Genomic DNA, 23,208 nt, shown 5'->3' on the forward strand with positions numbered 1-23,208 from the left:
TGGTCACACATATTAAGAAAAGTTTCACTGTTGAAGTATAATGCTTGACTCTCCAGTCTTGAAATTCATAAGAATTTTATCTGTAAATTTACATCTTGTGAGTGAAGTGATATGGGACAATGGAGCATGTGGCCAGGACTTGGAGCCTGGTTCACACACTCTCCTCCTCCTCAAGATGGTTTCTCCGGCCAGCTCCCAACTCCCTGTTCCCTCATGCCCTGCACCCTCCTCACTCTCCTGCTCCATGATTGCTGATGCCCTCTGCCTGGTGTGGCCACCCATATGAGACTCTCATCTTTCCATCCCCCTTTGACCTCTGTGGGCCCTAGGCAAGGACTTGGGATGGATAGAGGTCAAGGACACATGCCCAGTGGTGTTTCAGGGCAGGAAATGGCAGCAGTATCTCTCTCTCAGTAGGAAATTACATGGTGTTGATCCTGTCACTCATCCTTTGGGGTCCAGGAGGGCAGCATGTCCAGTTACAGGAACTCCAATCTTTAAGGAGGCATGCTGTCAGGTCCACAATGTACTGGGCATCAGTAGTGGGAAGGGGAGGTTGACATCCCCCTGCACCCAGGTCTGTGGATCTGTCAGGGGGCTTCAGGTAGGTGTCTTGGCAGTGGTGGCCTCATGTCTACTAGGGTGCAGATGGAGTCCCTGGGCTCCTACAAGGATCTGCACTTTCTGAGTATTTCCATGGCAGGTGAGGGTGTCATTAAATAGCAAATAGAAGTGATATGACAGGTCAAGAAAGAAACCACAGAGAAAGGAATGAGTTTTATTTTATTACCTTTAATGACTCTTATCCTTTTCTTTTTGAAAAAGGGACCTTGCATTTTAATTTTTTGTTCAGTTAAAATTATAGGCCCTGCTTGTTGGTTTGTTCTCTGAATCTTCTGCATTGGATACCAAAGATTATATTCACCTTCCCATCCTGTTCTCTCTTTCAGCCTAACCAGTCACTGTGAACTCTAACCAGAGAGTTGGTTTGCTGAGGGTCATGGACAGCCACATTGTCCTTTAACTTCACATACCCTACTGGAGCTTGAGTATTTGCTCCCTAAGAAACATTGTCATGAGTCAAATGTTAACTACAAAATTTATAGTAATAGTGCTAAGGGGTCATTAAAATGATATTGAAAATATTCACACATATTCCTAATATTTACCTTACTATGCTATTCCTTAATGTTTGTCATTCAGTATTTTTTCCATATAATCAATATTTCTTGATTGCCTACTAAACATCATGCACTCTGCTAAGTACTGGGAATACATTCATTTATTCAACAGATATTTATTGAATGTTTACTAGACTCTGAGCTCTATTCTAGAGATTAAGGTTATAGTGGTAAACAAGAGAGCCAAGATGTTTGCTCTTGTAGAGTTTATACATTAGTGGAATGAGGAGCAGTAGATAGACAATAAACAAGTAAATAAATAATGTCCAACTTTCGTTAAGCTTAACAATATTTAGAGGTTCCTGAAATTGTTTGAAGTTCTACATTACCTTTATAGAACAGTGCATACAGACACACACTCACTCACACACACACACACACACACACACACACACACACACCTGTTCTTTTAGTCACTAAAAATATGGATTGGTTTTTCTAGCAGAGGGAACTATTTTTTTCTAGGTATCCTATTTTATCAATAGCCAATGGAAGTTAATGGTAGATATAATCAGTGAGTCTCATGTGCCTAAAGAAACATAGGCAAAGGAAGACTAAAATGCTTGGGAAAATTATGAAAAAGCATAGGTATTAGGCAAATTTTTTTTGGTAGAACTAGGGTTTATTAAGTTATGCTTTAGTATAAGCTCTGGGGGTAACCTATGGTGCCCTTTCTTGAGCAATGACACCAGGAAATTGACAGCTAAGTGAATGTTGTACACAAGTTCATCATCTGTCATCTTCACATGGCCAACAGCCACTGGCAGACACAGCACCTTCTTTGTCTGTAATTTGATCGTAAACTTCACATCATCCATTTTGGCCACGATGTTCTTAACATGGGTCTTTGAGGAAGGGAACTTGCCAGCCTTATTCAGGTCTGGGCCCAGGATTTGTGGGACCAGAGATTCCAAAGCCAAAAAGGCATCAAACTTCTTGGCCAGCTTCTTGAATAATTTTTTATTCTTGTTGAGTTTCTTCAGTGTCTCAGTGTTCATGCGGGGAATAGCTACAGCCTTGGCCTCATCACAATGCTGCTGGTCACCTAAAACACATATGGAGAACTTCAGGCGAGGAGTGAACTTAAGCCTGATGATGCCTGAGAAGCGTCTGTCTGTCTGAGAGTCAGAATTCTGCAAGCTGATCTGCAGCAACACTGTCTGCAAAATATCCTGCACACCTCTTGGAAGGTGTCATGGGAGACTTTGCTGCTCATGGTGCCTCATGCCACAATAATTGGAAAAGAGTAGGCAAATAATTGTGGACATTAGTTTGTAGATCACGTAAGACATTAAAGTTCTGGGGGAGACATGATTGGAAATGAGACTTTTTAAAAGATTAAGGTAGTGCTGGGCACCTGGATGGCTCAGTTGGTTAAGCATCTGCCTCGGGCTCAGGTCATGATCGAGTCCTGCATAGGGCTCTCTGCTCAATGAGGAGTCTGTTGCTCTCTCCACTCCTTTCCCTGGCTTGTGCTCTCTCTCTCTCTCAAATAAATAAATAAAATCTTTTCTTTTATTTTTTTTAAAGATGAACATAGTGTTAATCTATTTGGTGATGTGGCTCACACAGAAAGTACAGGTGAGACTAATTATGATGCCATGGAAAACTACACAATTGGGAAGTGACAAATGTTTGAATTAGCACCAGGACATTTGGATTAGATGTGAAATGTGGAATGACATGATTTGGGATGGGTGCTATGGAAGACAGAAGAATCAAAAGTGACTGAAGTTTTGACTCTACATGATAAAGAGAGGAATGGATACTTTCACAGGATCAAAAATAGATGATGAATTTAGAAAATGAACAACAGAAACTAACTGAAAAGCAACGTGTATCCTGGTGTCCCACTACCCAATGTTGTTAAAAGCTGGACCCCACTGTTCTCCCTCTTCACTAGCTTCTTTACTGTGTCAACTCAAAACTTGACAATGTGGCTGACAGTCCCATTTGCCCTTACAGGCCAAATAGCATTCACTGTCATTGCAAATAACAGCATTTCCTCAGTGAAGGTTGAACTAAATTACTTTAACAAGGCTAAATTAAAAATCAAACATGTTGATGCATTTAATGTGAGGCACAGAGGACACAAAAGATCATCAAAAATGAGTGGCAATATTGATTGTCATAAACAACCCTTCATGGAATAAAATAGATTCAGTGCTGACCCCTTGAAATGCAGTTACCCTATTCCTAGTATATTTACTTACAGGTTATGTAATTTAGGAGAATGATTTCTTTTTTACTTTTAATGTGTTATCTTAACCTTTCTTTCCTCACCACAATCTATTTTTTCTCATAAATGAGGATAATGGTGATAATAGTGACTCCATATTAAAGTTTAGAATTTTATGAGTCTTTCATTCTTTTATATTAAATGTATAAAATAGATCAAGTATATAAAATTATACTTGCTTTGCAGAAAAAAATCTTACAGATTTTAAAGATGTTCTGACAAATAACTTGGATATTATGAAGCAGGAAAATTTTTATTGACTCTGCTGAACTTTTACTTTATTTCCATCCATTTCCTAATGGAAGTCTGTGCCCTACCTGAGCCTTACTATTTTGGAAGTTTGAATTCTATAAAATAGCAGAGGATTATCTTTTAATTTGATTGTGTTATAAAATGTTAGAAACATCATGAGATTATCTGAAATTTGTTTAGATTAAATCTTTACAGAATACTTTAGATTTAATCTTACAACTCATATCTAAGAAAACTTGAGATTAAATTTAAAAAATTCTGGCAGAAATTCCTGGCATTAATATTATAATTCGTTGTTGAAAATTAATGGATCTTCTTTTACTATTTTAGAAAATAATTATATTTTTTAATATTTATTCTTTATTTTCATGGACAGTTTCACCAAATCCTAGAATAACATGTGTCAAATGTGGAAAGTACTGCTCTAAGATTTTTAATGTAAACAAGTACAACTTGGTAATTTCTATATGCTTATGTAAATATAAATATAAATTTCTAGGAATTTATGATTGATCCAGCCACAATAAGGTATTATAAGAAGTTAAAGGTATTTCTGGAATAAATGTGTAAGTCCTACATTTGTTTAATTATTGTAAAGTATGGTAATCATGCTTTCCTGCCTAGTATCTGTTATCAGAATTGCAGTACTGGGTAGGATATGTCATGGATATGAAGCAGATTAAAATTTCTTATTTTTTTTCTTACTTTATATTCAGAATGTAATTCAGCCCTGACATAGAACATTGCATGAATCATATTCCCATTCTTCAACCTAATATCCCAATAAATCCATAATAGTGTCTCCAGACATTTCTGCCAATCCTACAATATTTCCCATCTTTAGCCCATCCATTACTCTACCAAAGTTTTCTCTCTAACATATAGATTTGATTATATCCCTCCTATACTTCAGAGCTATGTCTATAGAATAAAATTCCTTTTTGTGATATTCAAAGACCTTCAGAATCTGGCTGTCACAAACATTTTATTCTCTCAATAAATAATTACTAAATCCTTCCTCATTGTAGAAACTTTGTGGTAGCAGGGGTTCCTGGGAATGGGAAAAAATACTGGTCTTTGTCCTCAAGTAGCACATAGCGAAAAAGCAATTACAATGTAGTGTGGTCAGTGCTTTATCTTTACACATGTGTAAAGATTAGTTCAAATTGCAGTAGTGTCTAAGACTTGTTTAATGGCTAGTTAATCAGATGCAAAAGTGAAAAGATCTTCTGGAAAAGGAAAATGACTTACACAAAGTCTCAAAGTCATTACCAAACGTAATATGCCCCACAAAAGGCAAATAGTTCCCTACACTGGTGTATACAGTTTCAGGAGTCTTGGACAGGTAGGATGTCAGATGTAATTACAAGTAGCTCTCTGGTCACCTGGGTGGCTCAGTGATTGAGCATCTACCTTTGGCTCAGGGTGTGATCCCAGGGTCCTGGGATCAAGTCCTGCATTGGGCTCCCTGCAAAGAGCCTGCTTTTCCCTCTGCCTACGTCTCTGCCTCTCTTTGTGTGTCTCTCATGAATAAATAAATAAAATCTAAAAAAAAAATTACAAGTAGCTTTCTGTTCAAAGGGATGTAGTCTTTATCAACCTATAAGGAATCATTAAACGGTTTTTGAAAAGATGCATGAAAGATTATCTGTGGGGAAAAAGAACAAAGGAGAACAGAGGAAAGCAGATAGTTGGGCTAGAGGGAAGCAGATGACATGATATGAAGGCAGGGGAGACTGGTGAAATGTAATAAAAGCAGTAATAATTTCGTGATGAGGTAGATAGAGAGGAAAAGGAGGAATGCAAGATGACCTCTATGTTTCCAACTTGTGCAAATAGGAAAATGCTGTCTTAGCAGTCCAAGAAAGAGTGCAGAACTAGGAGACAATCTGAATCAAAGTAGGGCAGAGAAGCGATAATAAGGTTGGTTTGGATCCTGTTGAGTCTGAAATCCCATTAGGGATCTGAGTAGAAATGTTGGACCCTAGGCAATTGGGTAGAGATGCCTCTCGTTCAGGAGATCATTATGAACTTAATTATTGCTCTGGGAATCACTGGGAGTCACCTGAATAGAGGCAAAAGGTGGCCAGTGTTTGTTCAAAAATCTGTATTCAAGACAAGTTTGTTCTGGGTCAGACTTATAGGTAAATCCTGTGCACCTTTTCTCTGCTCCTGATTTTTTCTTTTTCTTTTTCTTTTTATAAAAGCCTCCGTGAATTTATTCACTTTTCCTTTTACACACATTCTCCACTGGCAAATATATGACTGTTACTATATGATGCATCAATGAAGTTTACAGGTATTGGGTTAAAAAAAAAAACTCTTGTGATATTATCATAACTTTTATACATGATAGTATGTTTTTGTTCTTGTTTAATTTTTTAGGCACCCATCCTATGATTATGTTTTCCATTTGAGTTGCAGTATATATCGAAGGTGTACTAATTTTACAAAACTAACCTTACCTTCAATACACTAAAGCCTTCAATTTTTCACTAAAGTGAGAAATTTACTTCAAAGTCATGTGATTTTTTTTCTTGGATAATCTGCCTGAATTTTTCATGTGTTTATTGTTACTATATATTAATTCTTTGTTCCTTCCTTTAATGTTCACTATCATGTAGTAGTCTCTATTTGACCCATTTCCACAATTACTTTCTTTGGAAGTGCCAAATCATACACAATGTAAAAAAAAGAAAAACAAAACAAAAAAAATAAATAAAAAAAAAAAAAAAAAAAGAAAAACATTCCATGGGATTAAGCCAAAAGTGACTTAAAAAAATAGGTAATTATGTATCAAATTCTAGTTCATAGAAGCTAAAACTGTAGTCAATTGTTCTAAGGATGTAGAAAAAATTTAAATCTCACTGGTATTCAATGAAGAGCAAAAAAAAAAAATCAACATTTTCTAAAGATAAGGAAAATTCTGATACATATTCTAATGTTTTGCACAAAAACAACATTTAATAAATAATAACATTATAAAAATAGTATCCAGATACAAGGAACCAAAAATGTAAGATGTATAACTATAAGTAGAGAAAACTGTATTTCTTCCTTCTCTAAAACTATCTAATAAATCAGACAAAGAAGGAAACATTTCAGTGTTTCCTACATGTGTTGCTTCTTTTGGCCACGAATCAAAATGTTATTCCAGTTCTATATTTTTAAGTAAAAGAGCAGTATTAGGCTTATGGATAAACTGAACAAAAAGTACAGAAACTTAAAGCTGTGGTGAAAGATGACACTTTCTTTGAGTTTTTAATTCTTCCCAAAGACCTATAGGAAGTCTATTAATTTGTATAGGCCTCAATATCAAGAGGATTTGGGGCATTGTAGGGCTTTGCTCTTCCTGTGTTTGTTTTGCCCACAATAACGGAATACAACTCCCTATAATCACAGTTAACCAGTTTTCCACAGACAGACACTACCATGCAACTCAGAAGGAAGACAAACGATACTATAGAAGTAAAGCCAGAGTTTGAGTCTAAAGAATAAAGCAGAGAAATCAAGAACTTACATAAGAACTTTCTCTGCAAAATGAGAGCATTATCCCTGTAGGAGAGAAATGACTAGACTCGGGGAAATTGGACTAAACTTGTCTCTTACACTTACCGTAAATCCTTTATATATGTGATGATTATTTGCCTTTCAGAATTTATTTTGAATTTTTAGGGCAGTGAAATTATTCTGTGTGATAATGTAATGATGATACATGACATTATTCATTTGTCAAAACCCACAGAATGTACAACGCAAAGAGTGAACACTAATGTAAACTCTAGAATTTAGTTAATAATAGTGTGTCAATATTGGCTCATCAATTATAAGAAATGTACCATACTAGCGCAAGGTTTTCATAATAGAGAAAAATGTGTGAGGGAGGAGAGAGGTATATTGGAATTCTGTAGTTTTTGCTTAGTTTATCTGTAAACTGAAAACTGATCTTTTGAAAAAGTCTATTAATTAAAAAAAAAAAAAAACATCAAATTGCTCTCCGTAAAAATACAAACTCAGAAAAATAGAAAGAAGGAAAAAATTACTCAAAATCTTACAACTCAGAGATAACTACTCTTCAGATTTTTTGGTCATCATTATTCATTCCCTGTTTCTGTCTCTCTTTCTCCCTCCTTGTTTCTCTCACTCCTTTTCCTTGTCTTCTTCTACTCCTTGCCTCCCGTTTCCCCTTGTATTTTATTGCTTTTCAGAATTCAGGTTAGAAACAGATTGGTTTATACTGCCTCTGCATGGGTTTTAATCCTGTCTCTGCTTCTAAATAAATGTGTGGACCAAGGGAGGTTGTCTACCCATTTGTGCTTTAGTCTCCTCTTTTGTAAAATATGGACAATTGCAGTTTTTACCTCATTGCATTGTTGAGAAATTCAGATGTAATAATACTTGATAAGAGTTGATCTCACGCTTGCTGCATAATGAATACTATGCTACTTCTCTTACTCCTCCTTCATATTCTTATTCTTAACACAGTGCTATTCCATGTCAGTGAAATGGAATGAGGATCATCATTTTTAAGGTGGCCAACCATCAATTATTTTTATCAATCCCCTTTTCATGAGCACTGAGTTTGTTTTTGTGGGAGAGGGAACATGGATGGATTTTATATTATGCTGTAGTAAATATCCTTGTTCATGAATCTTTATTGATTTATCTCCTTAGAAGAAATTCCTATTCATCCAATTGATGGACTCCAAATTACTTTTAGGATCAATTACCTTTAGGCGGTATATGTGACTCTCCATGAGCTTTCACTTACCTGCTTCTCCAGCCTCACCTCTTAGCAGGTGCTTTCATTCCTCTTTCACATTCCAATTATATCAGGATACTTGCAGGTGCTCCAATGCACTATACCCTTTTTCTTCTTTGGGCACTTGCATAAATTGCTCCCTTTGCCTAGGACATATTCAACACACTTTCTCCTTATCAGCTATTTCCTTATGTATATTTCATACTAGACTGTAAGCCTCATGAAAACAAGAAGCATCTATTTCTGTCTTTACAGGTTGTCTCATCTCACTTTTGACATCACTATTCTGGTGTTCTAGACCAGAAACCCCTTCTTACCCTGAAGTAAATTAAGATTCTGATTTAATTATCTATATAAATGAAATTTTATAAAAATCTATGTGGCTGTATTGTGTATATATCACTTACCAATGTACCTTCCCATGGCTCACAGAGACATTAAAGCAGCACATCATTTCTGGTAACACTTTTGACCAAGAGCAGGATCTTGGATTTGGGAAGCTCCATTCCCTAAGAATTTACACTAATAATCTACATGTCTTTCTTTATATTTACCACATCAATTTCTCTTGTTCTTTAAACCAAAGTCAGCACCACAAAGACTATGGTGGGGATTACCTTCAAAATTTTCTTTCTTCTGTATATGAACCCTGAATAATCCCCAGACTGTGAATATGATGAATTTTACTTCTGCAATGAGCTTGTGTTAAATGGCACAGTTGACCTTAAAGAGATTATCTGTGTGAGATTTAGTTAATCACAAGTCCTTTAAAAGCTGAGAGTTGTCTCCATCTGGTTGCAGAAGAGGAAGTCAGAGATTTGATGCATAAGATTTGACACACCATTACTGACTTAAAGATGAAGAAGGCATGTTGCAAGGAATTTTGATGATGTCTAGGATCTTAGAACAGTCCCAGCCAGCTGGGAGCCATCGAGGAGACAGAAACTCACCCCTATAACTCCAAGAACTAAATTCTGCTAATAACAGGAATGATCTTGGAATTGGATTTTTCTTCAGGCCTCTTCCATGAGAACTCAGGTTATCCAACACCTTAATTTTAGCCTTGTGATATCATAAGGGAAAGCGCTAGACTTCCAACCAACAGGATTGTACAGTGACAAATGAGTGTTGTATTAAGTTACTAATTTTGTGGTTATTGTGAAGCACTAGCAAACTAATAGAGTGGAGGTGAGGAGCAGGAGTGGAAAAGCAGAACGAGATCCAGGTGTCCATGCATAATATCTCTGCTTCCTGTTTTGAGCATTCCTGAGAATCCACAAGTATTCGTCCAGCTAATGAATGTGACTCAGATCAGTGGGGGACATAATAAAGAAGGCACACACTAGGAAAGAACTGTGGCCTGCGGTGGTTGGAACCCAGGCTCTGCACTGCTATGGAACACCTGATTTCCTCTCCTCTGATGATAAATGACCAGGTTCTATTCACGTAGCTAAGCATTGGGAATTTGAGACTTTTACCCTTTTTTTATTTTTTAACAGTTACACTTACTGATTGTTAAATGTTTTTTTCTTGACTAAAAACATTTCTACTACTGTGTAAAAGATATGATAGGGAGTGGGACATAAGAAGAAATCCCTTCTCCAATAGTGTAAAGTATTATCGTGAATTCCAAGGTAAGTTAATGGTGGGGAAAAGACCTGCCCACCGATGAGTCCTCACCTAGTAAATGATTGAATTCAAAGACTCAGAAATAGTTATTAAATCCCATTAGGCATTTAATTAAAAAAATAGGCATATTTCTGTACTTGAGAACGCATTTATAACCATAAGCTGGAAAGAAAGAACTAAGGGAAGGATCTGATGGATTTGAGACAGAGACATAAACTAGCTCACTAAAGACATTATTCAATATTCAAGGATTTTGTGACCAGGTGGTCAAACCATTGGTAGCTTGAAATCAGTCTTTTATTTTTTTTCCAGCTTTATTGATATATATAGTTGACATATAACATTGTGTAAGTTTAAGGTATGTGACATGATGATTGAAATCAGTCTTCTTGGGAGTATTTAAACAGTAAACAATAAGTCAGGGCTTTTTGGGAAAAAGTTGGTTCATCATCAGCACACTAACACTACACTACATTGTTTCCATACGATGTGCCAAGAGCCTTCTGGGTCTAACTTAAAATCAATGACATTCCCTAGGTAAAGCATGTGTTAGTTATTAGTAGATGACGTAAATCCATTCTGAAGAAATCTCTAGTTAGAATTAAAGTTACATGGAGGTTGAGTTAGGAGCAAGAAACTTCTTAAGGGTATTTGTATTTAGGCAGGCCTTGCTGTGCAGCAGTAAGGAAAAGAAAGGAGTTTCCAGATAAGTGGAGAAGGGTAATTCAAATTGGGAGATGTGGAAAGAGCTGAAAGCATCAAGTAAGATGGCTGCAGTGGGGTTATTCATTTCCTGTCACAGTTACAACATATTGCCACATGTAGTGGCTTAAAATGATACAAATTTATTATCTTACTGTTCTGAATGTCAGAGTGAAAAAGAAATGGGTCAGCAGGGTCTCATTCTTTCTGGAGGTTCCAAAGGAGAACTGTTTCCTTGCCTCTTTTGCTTCCGGAGGCTGCCCACATTCCTTAGGTGGTGGTGCACATCTCTCTGACCTCTGCTCCCTTTGTGACATTTTTTCTCTGACTCTCTTGCTTCCCTCTTTCACTTAGAAGGACGCTTGTGATTATGTGGGGCCAGACTAGATAATCCTGGATAATCTCTCCATCTCAATAACTTTGATTTAATCATGTCTGTGCAGTCTCTTTTGCCATGTAAAGTAACATATTTAAAGGTTTTGGGAATTAGGATATAGACATCTTTGAGAGGCTGTTATTCTGCCTAAAACAATGGGTAACACCGGCCAGTTGATTATAGGTCTTAAATGGCAGACTGCAGAGATTAGAGATTTATTGATTTTGAGCAAGGGAGTGATTTAATGAAAATAGTATTTTAATAAAATTAATACTGCAACAGATGGCTCATCAAAACTGGAAACAGTTTGTGTAGTAGATTACTCATAGTAATCTATGTAAGAGTGATTAGAGTGTGCACGAGGCAATGGCATTGAGATCCCTGCTAGCACTAGGTCTTGTCAGACTTTGACATGGATGGATATAAAAAAAGTATCTGATTTTAAAAATATATACTTAACAGCTTTTTTGAGACATAATTCACACCTCATACACCTAGCACATTTAAGGGATATGATCCAATGGTTTTATATTCAGAGTTTTACAACCATCATCAAAACCAACTGTAAACCATTTAACCACCCCTAAATAAACACCTGTTCTCGTTAGCAGGAACTTCTTATTTCTCTCCAATACCTCTGCTAGAGACAACTGCTGACCTCTCTATCCCTATAGATTTGTGTATTCTGGGCATTTTACGTAAATCATAAAATATGTGGTCTTTTGTGACTAATTTCCTTCATTTTAGCATGCTTTCAATGTTCATCCATTGTGCAGCATGGATCTGTATTTCATTCATTTATTGCGAAATAATATTCCATTGCATGGAGATGACATATTTATTTATCCAGTCATCAGTTGATAGACATTTGGGTTTTTTCCTTTTTTTTTTTTTCTCAAGTGAGTACTGCTTTTAGGAATGTTCATGTACAAGTTTTTGCATGGACATATGTTTTCATTTCTTTTGGTATATACCTGGGAGTTGAAATGCTAGGTCATATGGTAACTATGTTTAGAAGAACATTTTGAAGAATCTCCAAACTAATTCCCAACACGATACAATCCAACCAGCAGTGTACAAGGGTTCCAATTTTTCATTCCCTTGCCAAATTTGTTAAAATATGTCTTTATGTCTTTTTATTTTAGCCATACCAGTGTATGTGAGGTGGTATCATATTGTGGCCTTGATCTGTATTTTTCTAATGATTAATGGTGTTGAATAACTATCATTCATTGTGTTTATTGATCATTCATATCCCTTTTTTGGAGAAATAACTATTCAGATCTTTTGCTCATTTTGAAATTGTGTTATCTTTTTACTACTGAGTTGTAAATTTCTTTACATACTCTGGATACAAATCCCCTATCAATTGTGTGTGTGTGTGTGTGTGTATATATATATATATATACATATATATATAATTAATTTCATTTTTAGATAATTCATTTCTAGTGTATTGATTTTCGTATATGAAGTGAACTCTGCAGAAGTATGGAATTCATTTATTAGTTCTTTTTTTTTTTTTTTTTCATTTATTAGTTCTAATGATATTTTATATATATATATTCTCTTGTTCTGTGAGCTGCCTTTTATTTTTTGATGATATATCCTTTGAAACACGAACTGTTTTAATTTTGATGAAGTCTAGTTTAGGTTTTTTCTCTTCTCACATTGGCTTTAATGTCGTATGTAAAAAGACTTTGGCTAGCCCATGTTCATGAAGATTACTCCTATCGTTTCTTCTAAGAATTGTATACTTTTAACTCCTATACTGAGGTTTATGATCCATTTGTATGTTGTGAGGCAGTGGCCCAGCTTTAGTATCTCACATGTGAATATTCAGTTATCCCAACACCATTTGCCAAAAATGATTATTCTTTCACAATTGAATTGCCTTGGTAGCTTTGTCCAAAACTAACTGTTTATGTGAGGGCTTATTTTTGGACTTTCAATTCTATGGCATTGATTTTTACATCTGCCCTTATTCCAGTACCACACCCTCTCAATAACTATAGCTTTGTTGTAAGTGTTGAAATTGTGAAGTGTATCTTCCAACTTTGTTCTTCGATTTCAAGACTTTTGGCTATTTCAGGTACCAGGAATTTTTGTTTTTTTATGAATTTTAAGATAGATTGTCAGTTTCTAAAAAGAATCATGCTAGGACTTTTTGGTAGTACATTGAATCTTTAAAACAATTTGAGGAATATCACCATCTTACCAATATTAGGTTTTCTGATCCAGGAACTCAGAATATCTTTGAATATCTTTACATCTTCTTTAATTTCTGTCAACAGTGTTTTGTACATTCAGAGTATATGTTCTGCATTTTAGAATTTTATTCTAAGTATTTCACTCATTTTGATGACATAATAAATGGAATTGTTTTTCTTAATTTCATTTTTAGATAATTCATTTCTAGTGTATTGATTTTCATATATGTAGTGAACTCTGCAGATATATGGAATTCATTTATTAGTTCTAATGATATTTTAACTGATTCCTTACGAGTTTCTATGTATAAGATCATGTCACCTGTAAAAATAGTTAATCTTATTTTTCTTTTCCAATCTGGATGCCTTTTATTTCATTTTCCTGCCTAATTGATCTGACTAGAAATTTCAGTACAATGTTGAATGAATGTAATAAGAGAGGACATACTTTTCTTGTTGCTAATCTTGGGGAGAATTATTTAGTATTTCATCATTAAGTATAATGGTAGCTTTTCATAGATGTTTTTATTAGGCTAAAGAAACTCCTTCCCATTTTCAGTGTGTTGAATGTTTCTATCATGGATGGGTATTGGGTTTTGTCAAATGATTTTTCTAAAAATATTGAGATGTTTATCTGGCTTTTGTCCTATTTTCCATTGATATAGTGTATTATATTAATTGATTTTCAGATGTTAAACCAACTTGCATTCCTGAGATAAATCCCACTTACTCATGTTGTATAATCCTTTTTATATGTTGCTAGAATCTAATTGCCATTACAATCAATCCTCATTATTTGCAGTTTCCATATTTGAGAATTCACTTACTCACTAAAATCTACTTGTAATCCCCAAATCAATATTTGTGGCACTTTTGTGGTCATTTGTGAATGTGCACAGAACAGTGAAAAATTTGTTACTCAAAGTACACATCTCAAGCTGAAATTGAAAAAGACAATATTCTGCTTTCTTATTTCATCTTTCACACTTTAAGCAAGTATCCTTTTTGTGGCCTATTTAGCGTCATATTTTCCGTGAATTTGTGCCATTTGTTGATGATTTGGTGTTTAAAATGGCTTCCAGGGCAGCCCCGGTGGCTCAGCGGTTTAGCGCCGCCTTCAGCCTGGGGCCTGATCCTGGAGTCCCAGGATCGAGTCCCACATCGGGCTCCCTGCATGGAGCCTGCTTCTCCCTCTCCTGTATCTCTGCCTCTGTCCCTTTCTCTCTCTGTCTCATAAATAAATAAATAAAATCTTAAAAAAAAAATGGCTTCCAACATTAGTTCTCAAGTGCTGTCTAATGCTTCTAAGTGCAAGAAGGCTGTGTTGTGCCTTACATACAAAATGCTTGTTAGATAAGCTGTATTCAGGCATGAGTTATAGTGCTGTTGGCCATGAGTTCAATGTTAATGAGTCAGCAATATATATTAAATTAAGTGCCTTTAAATAGAAACACACATAAAACAAAGCTATTATTGATCAGTTGATGAAAATGTTATGACCAGAGGCTTTTGAGAACCTAACCCTGTATTTCTCTTTTGAGCAATGGCTCAGTATTCACTAATTCAGAGTTCTGAGTGAGTCTTTAGAACATATCTTCTGCAAATAATAAGACTCAACCACAAGGGCCTTTTAATTTTTGCATATGTATTCACTAGAGAATTAGTTGGTGATTTTCTATTCTTGTGATGTGTTTTTTGACTTTGGTATCAGAGTAATACTGGCCTTATATAATGAGTTGGAACATGTTCTTTCCTCTTATTTTGGGAAGGATTTGTGAAAATTTGATATCAATGCTTTGTTTGTTTGTTTGTTTGTTTTTAATGCTTGGTAGAATTTACCAGTGGGGGGAAAATGGATCTTGGCTTTGCTTTGTGAAAAGTTTTACATGTTTTAATTGTGCAGAAATTAGAAATTTTCTAATTGTCAAAATAAAGTTAACTTACAGTTGACTAGTATCTGGGCACTTGAATTTTGGTAGGGTTTCCATCATTCCCAGAGAAGAGTGACTCACTGTCTTACCTATTGGCACAATGTGGTTTATGGTGAACACTTGCTTTCCTTCTGGGGGTCTATAATGTTGTTATGTACTATGCAGATGCTGTGTATATGACCAGCTTCAGGATGCTGAGTCTCTCATGAACTCTCATTAATCAACATTTCATATGTGTTGTCATAACTTTTTGTTGGGGAATTAAGTGTGCACTCCATGACTTCAGTGAGGATGACCTTTGGAAACTTATGCCTTGTTTTCCTTGGGCTTTGCCGCATGAACCTTTTACCTTCACTGATTATGTTTGGCATCCTCTCACTAGCCATGGTGTCCTCCTAGCCATGAATACAACTAAATGCTAAGTCCTGTAAGTCCCCCTAGTGAGTCACTTATCCTCAGGTGGCATTGGGGATCCCAAATATATTAATTCAATTTATTTACCTACTAAAGTCCTTTTCAGATTTCCTATTTCTTCTTGAGTAAATTTCAAAACTTTGTTTCTTTTCAATAATCTTTTTAAATTTCATCAGCGTTAACTAGTTTGTTGGCATGTAATTATTCATAGTATTCCTTTATAATCCCTTTATTTCTAGAAGGTCAGTGGAAATGTTCTTCTCCTTGATGCCTCTGCTCAGTCCAATTAAAGGTTTGTCAATTTTGTTGATCTTTTCAAAGAGCCGCTTTTTTATTTCATTGATTTCTCTATTATACGTCTATTCTCCATTTCATTAATTTATACTCTAATCTTTATTATTTTTCCCTTCTGCTTGCTTTAGGTTTAATTTGTTCTTTTTCTAGTGTTTTAAGGTGGACAGTTAGCTTACTGGTTTGAGATCTTTCTTTTATAATTATTTTTATTGTGAAAAGGCCTCTGTATGCTATAATTGGATACCTATAGTTAATATTTCTATTCCTATCAGATGACAAATTCTATACACCAGCAATGAAATATCCCTTAAATTACTTTTTTACCAGTTACCAACATTCAGTCCCAGCCATGCTATTTTTTAATGGAAATATAATTGACATATATTAAGCGTATATCAATGATTCTATATATGTATATATTATGAAATAATCACCACAATAAGTCTAGTTAATGTCCATCACTATACATAGGCAAAAAATCTTTTTCTTATGATGATGAGAACCTTTAAGATCTACTCTCTTAGCAACTTTCAAATACATAATACAGTATTAGTTGTAGTTACCATGCTATGCAATATGTCCCCAGGACTTACTTATTTTGTAACTGAAACTTTGTACCTTTTGACCACATTCCCTTTTTTTTCCCCACTCCCAAACCCCACCTCTGGAAACCAGGAACTAATCTCTATAACTATGAGATTTTAACTTTTTTCTCCAGATTCCACATTTAAGTTAGATCACACAGTATTTGTTTTTGTGTGTCTAACTTCTTTCACTTAGCATAATGCCCTTTGAGGTAGCATCTTCAAGCTAATTGATTGTCTGTTTAAATCTACCATTGGACTCTTTTGAGAATTTTTTGTTTCCATGATCTTGTCTATTCCAGAATTTTCATTTAGTTCTTTTTAAGTTTCGTTCTCTTTGTTGATATTCTCCATTTGATGAGACATTGTAATTATGTCTTCATTTACTTCTTTAAGAGTGATTTCTTTTAAGTTCTTTGAACATATTTATGATGACTACTTTGAAGTCTTTGTTAAGTCTGATAACTAGACCCTCTCACAATTAGTTTCTATTGCCTGCTTTTGTTTCCATGTGTGGGTCACACTTCCCTAATTCTTTGCATGTCTCATAATTTTCAGTAATATTCTGTAGCAGCTCCAGATACTATCTCTCCCACCTCTTAAGAGCTTTTTACTATTGTTGTTTGCTTGCTTATTTGTTTGTTGACCTCCCTGGACTACTTTAGTGAAGTTTGTTTCCCCACAGTGTGAAGTCACTCTTCATGGGTACAAAGTTGGGGATGTTCACAGTCACCCTGAGATGACAGTGGTTTTATCAGGCACTCTTAGACTTTCTTTTCTCTGGTCATCCATTGCTAGGCTACTAATTGCCAGCTAATTGTACTACTGTTTTTTACTCTGGAACATAGTGCCCCCACAGGCCAACTTAATTCGATCCCCTTTACAGGGAGAGTTTTGAGACCAGGCATTGAGGTTTATTCTCATCTCAGAGAGTTCTTAGTTTTTTCGTATCCTGCTTCTCTTTTGTAAACTAGCTGGTGTTAGATCTTGCTTGTTGATCTCATGGACTTCTGAGCCTCTTTTTACTGCTTACAACCAAAATCTCCATTTTTTTTTGAGAGCAACCTTAGACTTGAACTGTGTTCCTTTCAGAGACGTCCTTGGAGTCTCCATCATAACCTACCTCTTCCCTTGGGAAAAATCTCTGAGCCACTGCTCTAGAGCTGGGGATGGACACAGTAGCCTACATCTTCAGAATGACATCTTTGCTTCATGAATCGGGTACTAAGGAGGGGAAGTTGCCTCTTGTCTTTCCCACTCACCTCTCCCCATGTGGAATCTCCTCCCTATAAGCAACCTGAAGTGTTACAAGGACATTATTCTTGGTCTGCTGTATCTGTGGCAAAGCATCTGAACTACAGGTAGGGGCTGGTGGAGAAAGGGAGTCCTTGAACTCTTAGATGCAGCCATCTAGAATTTAGTCTCTGCAACATGGACCTGGGAGAAATAGGAAATGCTAATGGACTGGAGAAATCATAACTCTTGACTAGGAGCATGAGGGAGTGGGAGTCCTATCTTTTTAGACATACCTGCACAGGGTGGATCTTCTGTCATGCTTAGCTGGGAGGTGGAGGAGACAGAAAGGGGTCAGGTCATGGCTCAATGGCTACAGATTCTCAGTATTTTTTTGTTTTTGTCTTTTGTTTTCCAAATCTACAAATATACTGTTTCAGGAAATTTTCTCAAAGAAGAAATGTTTCTTAATTTGTTGTAAGCCCTGGAACAACTTCCAGATATTTAAAGCTTTTTTTGTATGTGTATAATTTTCATCGGTTGTTTCCCTAGGGAGCGAGTCTGCGGAGCTTCTCTCACCTCCATGGCCAAAGTGCTCATCCCTCTGTGTTAAGAAACTTGCACTGGTATTACTTTGGAATGAAAGAAACACAGTATAAGAGAGAGTAAACAATAGCTGCATAACCTTGAGTAAATTATTTAACCTCAGTTTGCTCAACTATAAAAATACAGACAATAATAATCCCTACATCATAATGTTATTACATGCATCAAAGTTAGACACAGAATGTAAACATTTAGCATAGTGCCTGCCACACTCCACAAACCTCAAAAATGTGGTTGAGCAACTGAATGAATACACATTTGCAAAGGAATAGGTGTCTTCCTTGTTAATCACTCCTGCTTATGGCTTACTTTCCTTCCTTCCTTCCTAATTGTCATAAACTTTCGCACAGTATGGCTACTCAGTTCCTTGACCTTTTTTTCCACCATATGACAGTGTTTCCCTCCCTAATTGAGTCTTACTTCCATCCTCATTTCTTTGGCTTTTTTCCCCCAATTGCAATGACCCTGCCCTCAAACTGAATTTCAAATATCCAACAGTCTGATTCTCAATGCCTATCTTTTGAGTTGCTACCTTTACTACTCCAACTACAACATTCCTCAATTCCACTCAGATCTACTTAGCATCAATCCTACCAGCTCTATACTTCTCCTCAACTTCTAATAGTCTTTTATTTCCTCCATACCCAACTTAAATTTTGTGTTCAATCACTATAATCACTCCCTTACATATATCATCAACTCCCATGCCTCTGATGAGACTATAACTCAAGTAAAGTAAAACTTTCTTTCTGCAATGCACTCATTCATTTGGGGAATATAAAAAAAACAGTGAAAGGGAATAAAGGGGAAAGGAGAAAAAATGAGTGGGAAATATCAGAAAGGGAGACAGAACATGAAAGACTCCTAACTCTGGGAAACGAACTAGGGGTGGTGGAAGTGGAGGTGGGCGGGGGGTGGGGGTGACTGGGTGGCGGGCACTGAGGTGGGCACTTGACGGGATGAGCACTGGGTGTTATTCTGTATATTGACAAATTGAACACCAATAAAAAATAAATTTAAAAAAACTGCACCTATACAGTTCAATGTAATTGAAAAAACAAAACAAAACAAAACAAAGGAAAATACACAGCTATGATAACTGGTCTTACTGTATTTATTTTACATTTGTTTTTATTTAAGTTCAATTTGCCAACATATAGTATAATACCCAGTGCTGGTCTTACTTTAAATTCATTATCAATCGCATCAAGGGAGTCTCAATGCAAGCATAGTATATTTTCTTTATCTATTTTCCCTTCCAACCTCCTGGATGATTTTTCATGATTTCTTCTATTTCTTCAAACCCCCAGTATCTCATCCTTGATCCTTAATCTCAGTTGATGTCTCAGTTTCCTCTTTCACTGAAAAGATTGAAGCATTTAAAAGAGAACTTCTTTAAATTCCTAGTAATCTATCACCCGCCAAAGAGTATCTATACTCTTATATTCTACAATCTCTCCTGTTATTGTGTTCATTCATGTCTCTAGCCAGGCAGTGTCCCCATCTGTAGCATAAATCCCATCCATTTTTGCCTGTTTTCCATTTCTCCATACATTCAGTAGCATCATATTTTTTCTATCTCATTTCCATATAAGCATGCTATTAATTCACTCATCACAAAAACTCTCTCTTGATATCACTTTGTTCTACAGCTGTGTTCCCAAGTTTTTCTATCCTTTGTAGCAAAACTCCTTGAGGAAGTTCTCTGTCTACTGTTACCAATTTCTTACCATTCTCTCTTGTATTTACTGCAGTCAGGTTTTTCTTCCGTGGTCCATTGGAATTGCTTTTGTCAAGGTCACCAAAGACATTCATATTCATAATTTTAATTACCAGTTCTCATACGTGCACTATCTGTTGCATTGAACCCAATTGATACTCTTCTAGAATTGCTTTTTTCCCTTAATGGCCATCATTTCTCTGACATCTCTGACCCCTCCTTCTCAGTTACTTTTGCTGCTTCCTCCTTATTTCCCTGAATTCTAATCCTTAGATGTTTCTTCTTTTTTACCTATATTCACTTCCAAGGTCATGTAGTTTTCCTTTCATGGTTTTAAGCACCATTTTTATGTTGATGACAACAAAATTTGTATTGTGCAGGTAGGATCCTCCTCTTAACTTCAGATCTGTATACCCAACTGCCCATTCAACACAGATTTATCTCTCAGACAACTCCCACTTAAACTGCTTCAAACTATGATGCTGGTGTTCACCTTCTGTTTGCTATCCTATATTGGTTAATGAGGCTACATTCTTCCAGTTACTTGGGTCAAAAACTTTAGTGTTAATCTTGGTTCCTTCTTCTTATATATGGTCCATGTTACTATCATCTCTCTCCTGGATTATTGCAGTACTTTTTAAGTAATATCTTAGCTTCTGCATTTGTTGTCCCTGTAGTCTATACTTGACAGCCCATTTAAAATTTTAAATCCACCCCTGATATTTCACATATTCCTTCTTTGCTTTATGTTTTCTCTTTAACATTCATCTCCATGATGTAAATATTTTACTGTTATCATGTTTATTATCCTTCTCCCTCCACAGCATGTACATTGCATGAGTTCAGGTACTTTTTATTTATTTTTTTTTACTACTCTATTTTTGATGTCTATAAAAATGCCTGACATATAGGTAGAAGCATGAAGAGCCCCCCCCCCCTTTTTTTAATAACTAACTAAAGGCCTATAATAAATTTTGGTAATTGGGACAAGAAGGAAAGTGGAAGATAAAATATGAGATGACCAGGAGGTAAAATGTTAGTATAGAGGAGATAATTAAAACACTTGAATGTAAAAAAATGTGCAAGTGTAGAGGAAAGTCAGCAGATAGAAAAAAAAGAGAATCTCTAAATTGAGGAGTAGAAAGAAGAAAAAGCCCAGTTGGTCAGAGATACAGAAAAAAGAAATCACAGCATCATGGAAACTAAAAAATGAGATAAGCTGTGTAAAGTGTAGTGGAGAATTTGAAGAGGGTCAGAATAAAGAAATTTAATTCCATTAGAAAAATGATTTAATTGAGCAGTTTCAGGATATTGATGGATCCATAAATCATATGGGAGGAGATTAAGGAAGTAAGGGTTGGCAGTGAAAGTAGTGGGGTCTGGAGGTAGGCTGCTTGTTTGAGGATCTTAATGCTATAAAATCATGTCAAAGAATAGGACAGTGATTAAAGTGGAGCAGCGGTTTCAAAGAGGAATAATTTTCAAGGTTTTGGAAATTCAAACATATTTCAAGGAGAAATAGAGTTAAAGAAAAAAAAATTAAAGTATAAAGAGTGAGCACTAGTATAGGAATGGTGATCTCTTTGGAAGGATGGATCTCATCCAAAACAAAGAAGGTCAGGTTTTAACTTGAGAACATTTTGTGTGTGTGTGTGTGTGTGTGTGTGTGCGCGCGCGAAGGGGCATTACAGGAAGAGAACTGCTGCGTGAAAGTGAAAATAGTGAACCAATAGCCAAAAAAAAATTTCACTATTAGAGGAACATAGTTTTAAGTATCTAATATTAAACTGATATTGTGGATTACCTTTCAACTTTGGTGGAGGCCTCTCAAAAATACAGTAACTGACCCTGAAATAACCTATAGAGGTGCTTAACTGTGCAAGCATGGAGAATGATTTTGTGTTCGGTACACACCATAATCCAAAGACTTTGAAAGTTCTCAGGCTGTGAGTAGATGTTAGTCTGAGGCAACCACAATCAGTGGTTGGTTAATAAAGTATGGGACTCTCCCTCCAGACCAGCTGCTCCAGGCAATCTCCTCCTTTGACTCTGCCCGAGGCAGGCCTCCGGTCTGAACATAACCTGGGTGGAGAGGAACTGCTTGAAATCCCTGATTCCACCACTTTTCATTCTCTGATCTTGCCCCCTTAACCTATCAATGCCCTAGGTTTTTGTAATCTGTACCTTAATTTCCTCATTGCCCATCCTAAGAGCTTAATATGCAATTTTTATAATATCTAAGAAACATGAACTTTAAGCACTGCTGATGTTGTGGGTTAAGATGGAAGATTACTCAGTTTATGAAGAAAAAAATAGCGGTGATGATTGTGATGTTGAATGTGCTGATTTACTTCCAAAAATATATTTGTTCATTTGTGAGTTCTGTCGCAGTAGTTATTTTAATACAAAATTGAATGTTATTCCTGGCTGGGTAGGAAAAAAGGATGCTCTTTGAAGGGGTCAGGAGTAATATTTTGTGGTTAAGACTGATGTTGGTTTAGTGCAACTCATTCATTGTTATTACAATTGTTATGTTATGTAAATAAAACTGGCCTTTCTCTTCAGTGTGGTTGTGTTGTGGATTTAATTAAATTTGAAATTAGGGAAGGGCAGGGAGGCTTATCAGTTTTAAAGAAATTAAAAATGGGTTATAACAATTTACAGTTCTAAAGCATTGTAGTCTGTTTAAAGTTAAGATATTAAAATAGGTTTTTTAATCAACCACTGTTATATTAACAGATTCAATCCATTAAAAGCATTCAATAGAACTATATTTCCTACATAAAATTATCCCACATCAGCATTACTGTATGGTATGGAACTGACCAATGAGATGACTTTTACTTAATTGAAGGTCAAAAAATTCAGATTTTTGAGGAGGCTACAGAAATAGTTTCTGGTCAGCTATAGTACCTGGAATAATCTCAAGTAGCATAATGAGATAATGACCATTTTGCTAGTAAAAATCTTTCTATTAAAGGCATTTTGATTTTCAGCTAGTTAAAATTCCTCCTTTCTTTGGCAGGGGTGGGGTAGGGTGGTGGGTGGTGGTGGTACTTTTCTGAGTTGAGTGCT

At 35.9% G+C, this 23,208-nt stretch overlaps 1 protein-coding gene across 1 annotated transcript; it reads right to left on the reverse strand.

Moving 5' to 3' along the window:
• Positions 1 to 1,753: 1,753 nt before the first annotated feature.
• LOC121498625 (60S ribosomal protein L10a-like) lies at positions 1,754 to 18,128 on the reverse strand. Its single transcript, XM_041768606.1, has 3 exons — positions 18,104 to 18,128; positions 17,837 to 17,942; positions 1,754 to 2,363 (listed from the first exon to the last, which is right to left on the reverse strand). Exons 1-3 carry the CDS (start codon positions 18,126 to 18,128, stop codon positions 1,754 to 1,756), a joined length of 741 nt encoding a protein of 246 aa, XP_041624540.1.
• Between the last annotated feature and the right edge of the window lie 5,080 nt (positions 18,129 to 23,208).

Source organism: Vulpes lagopus, chromosome 9, assembly GCF_018345385.1.
Source record: "Vulpes lagopus strain Blue_001 chromosome 9, ASM1834538v1, whole genome shotgun sequence".
Taxonomy (NCBI): domain Eukaryota; kingdom Metazoa; phylum Chordata; class Mammalia; order Carnivora; family Canidae; genus Vulpes; species Vulpes lagopus.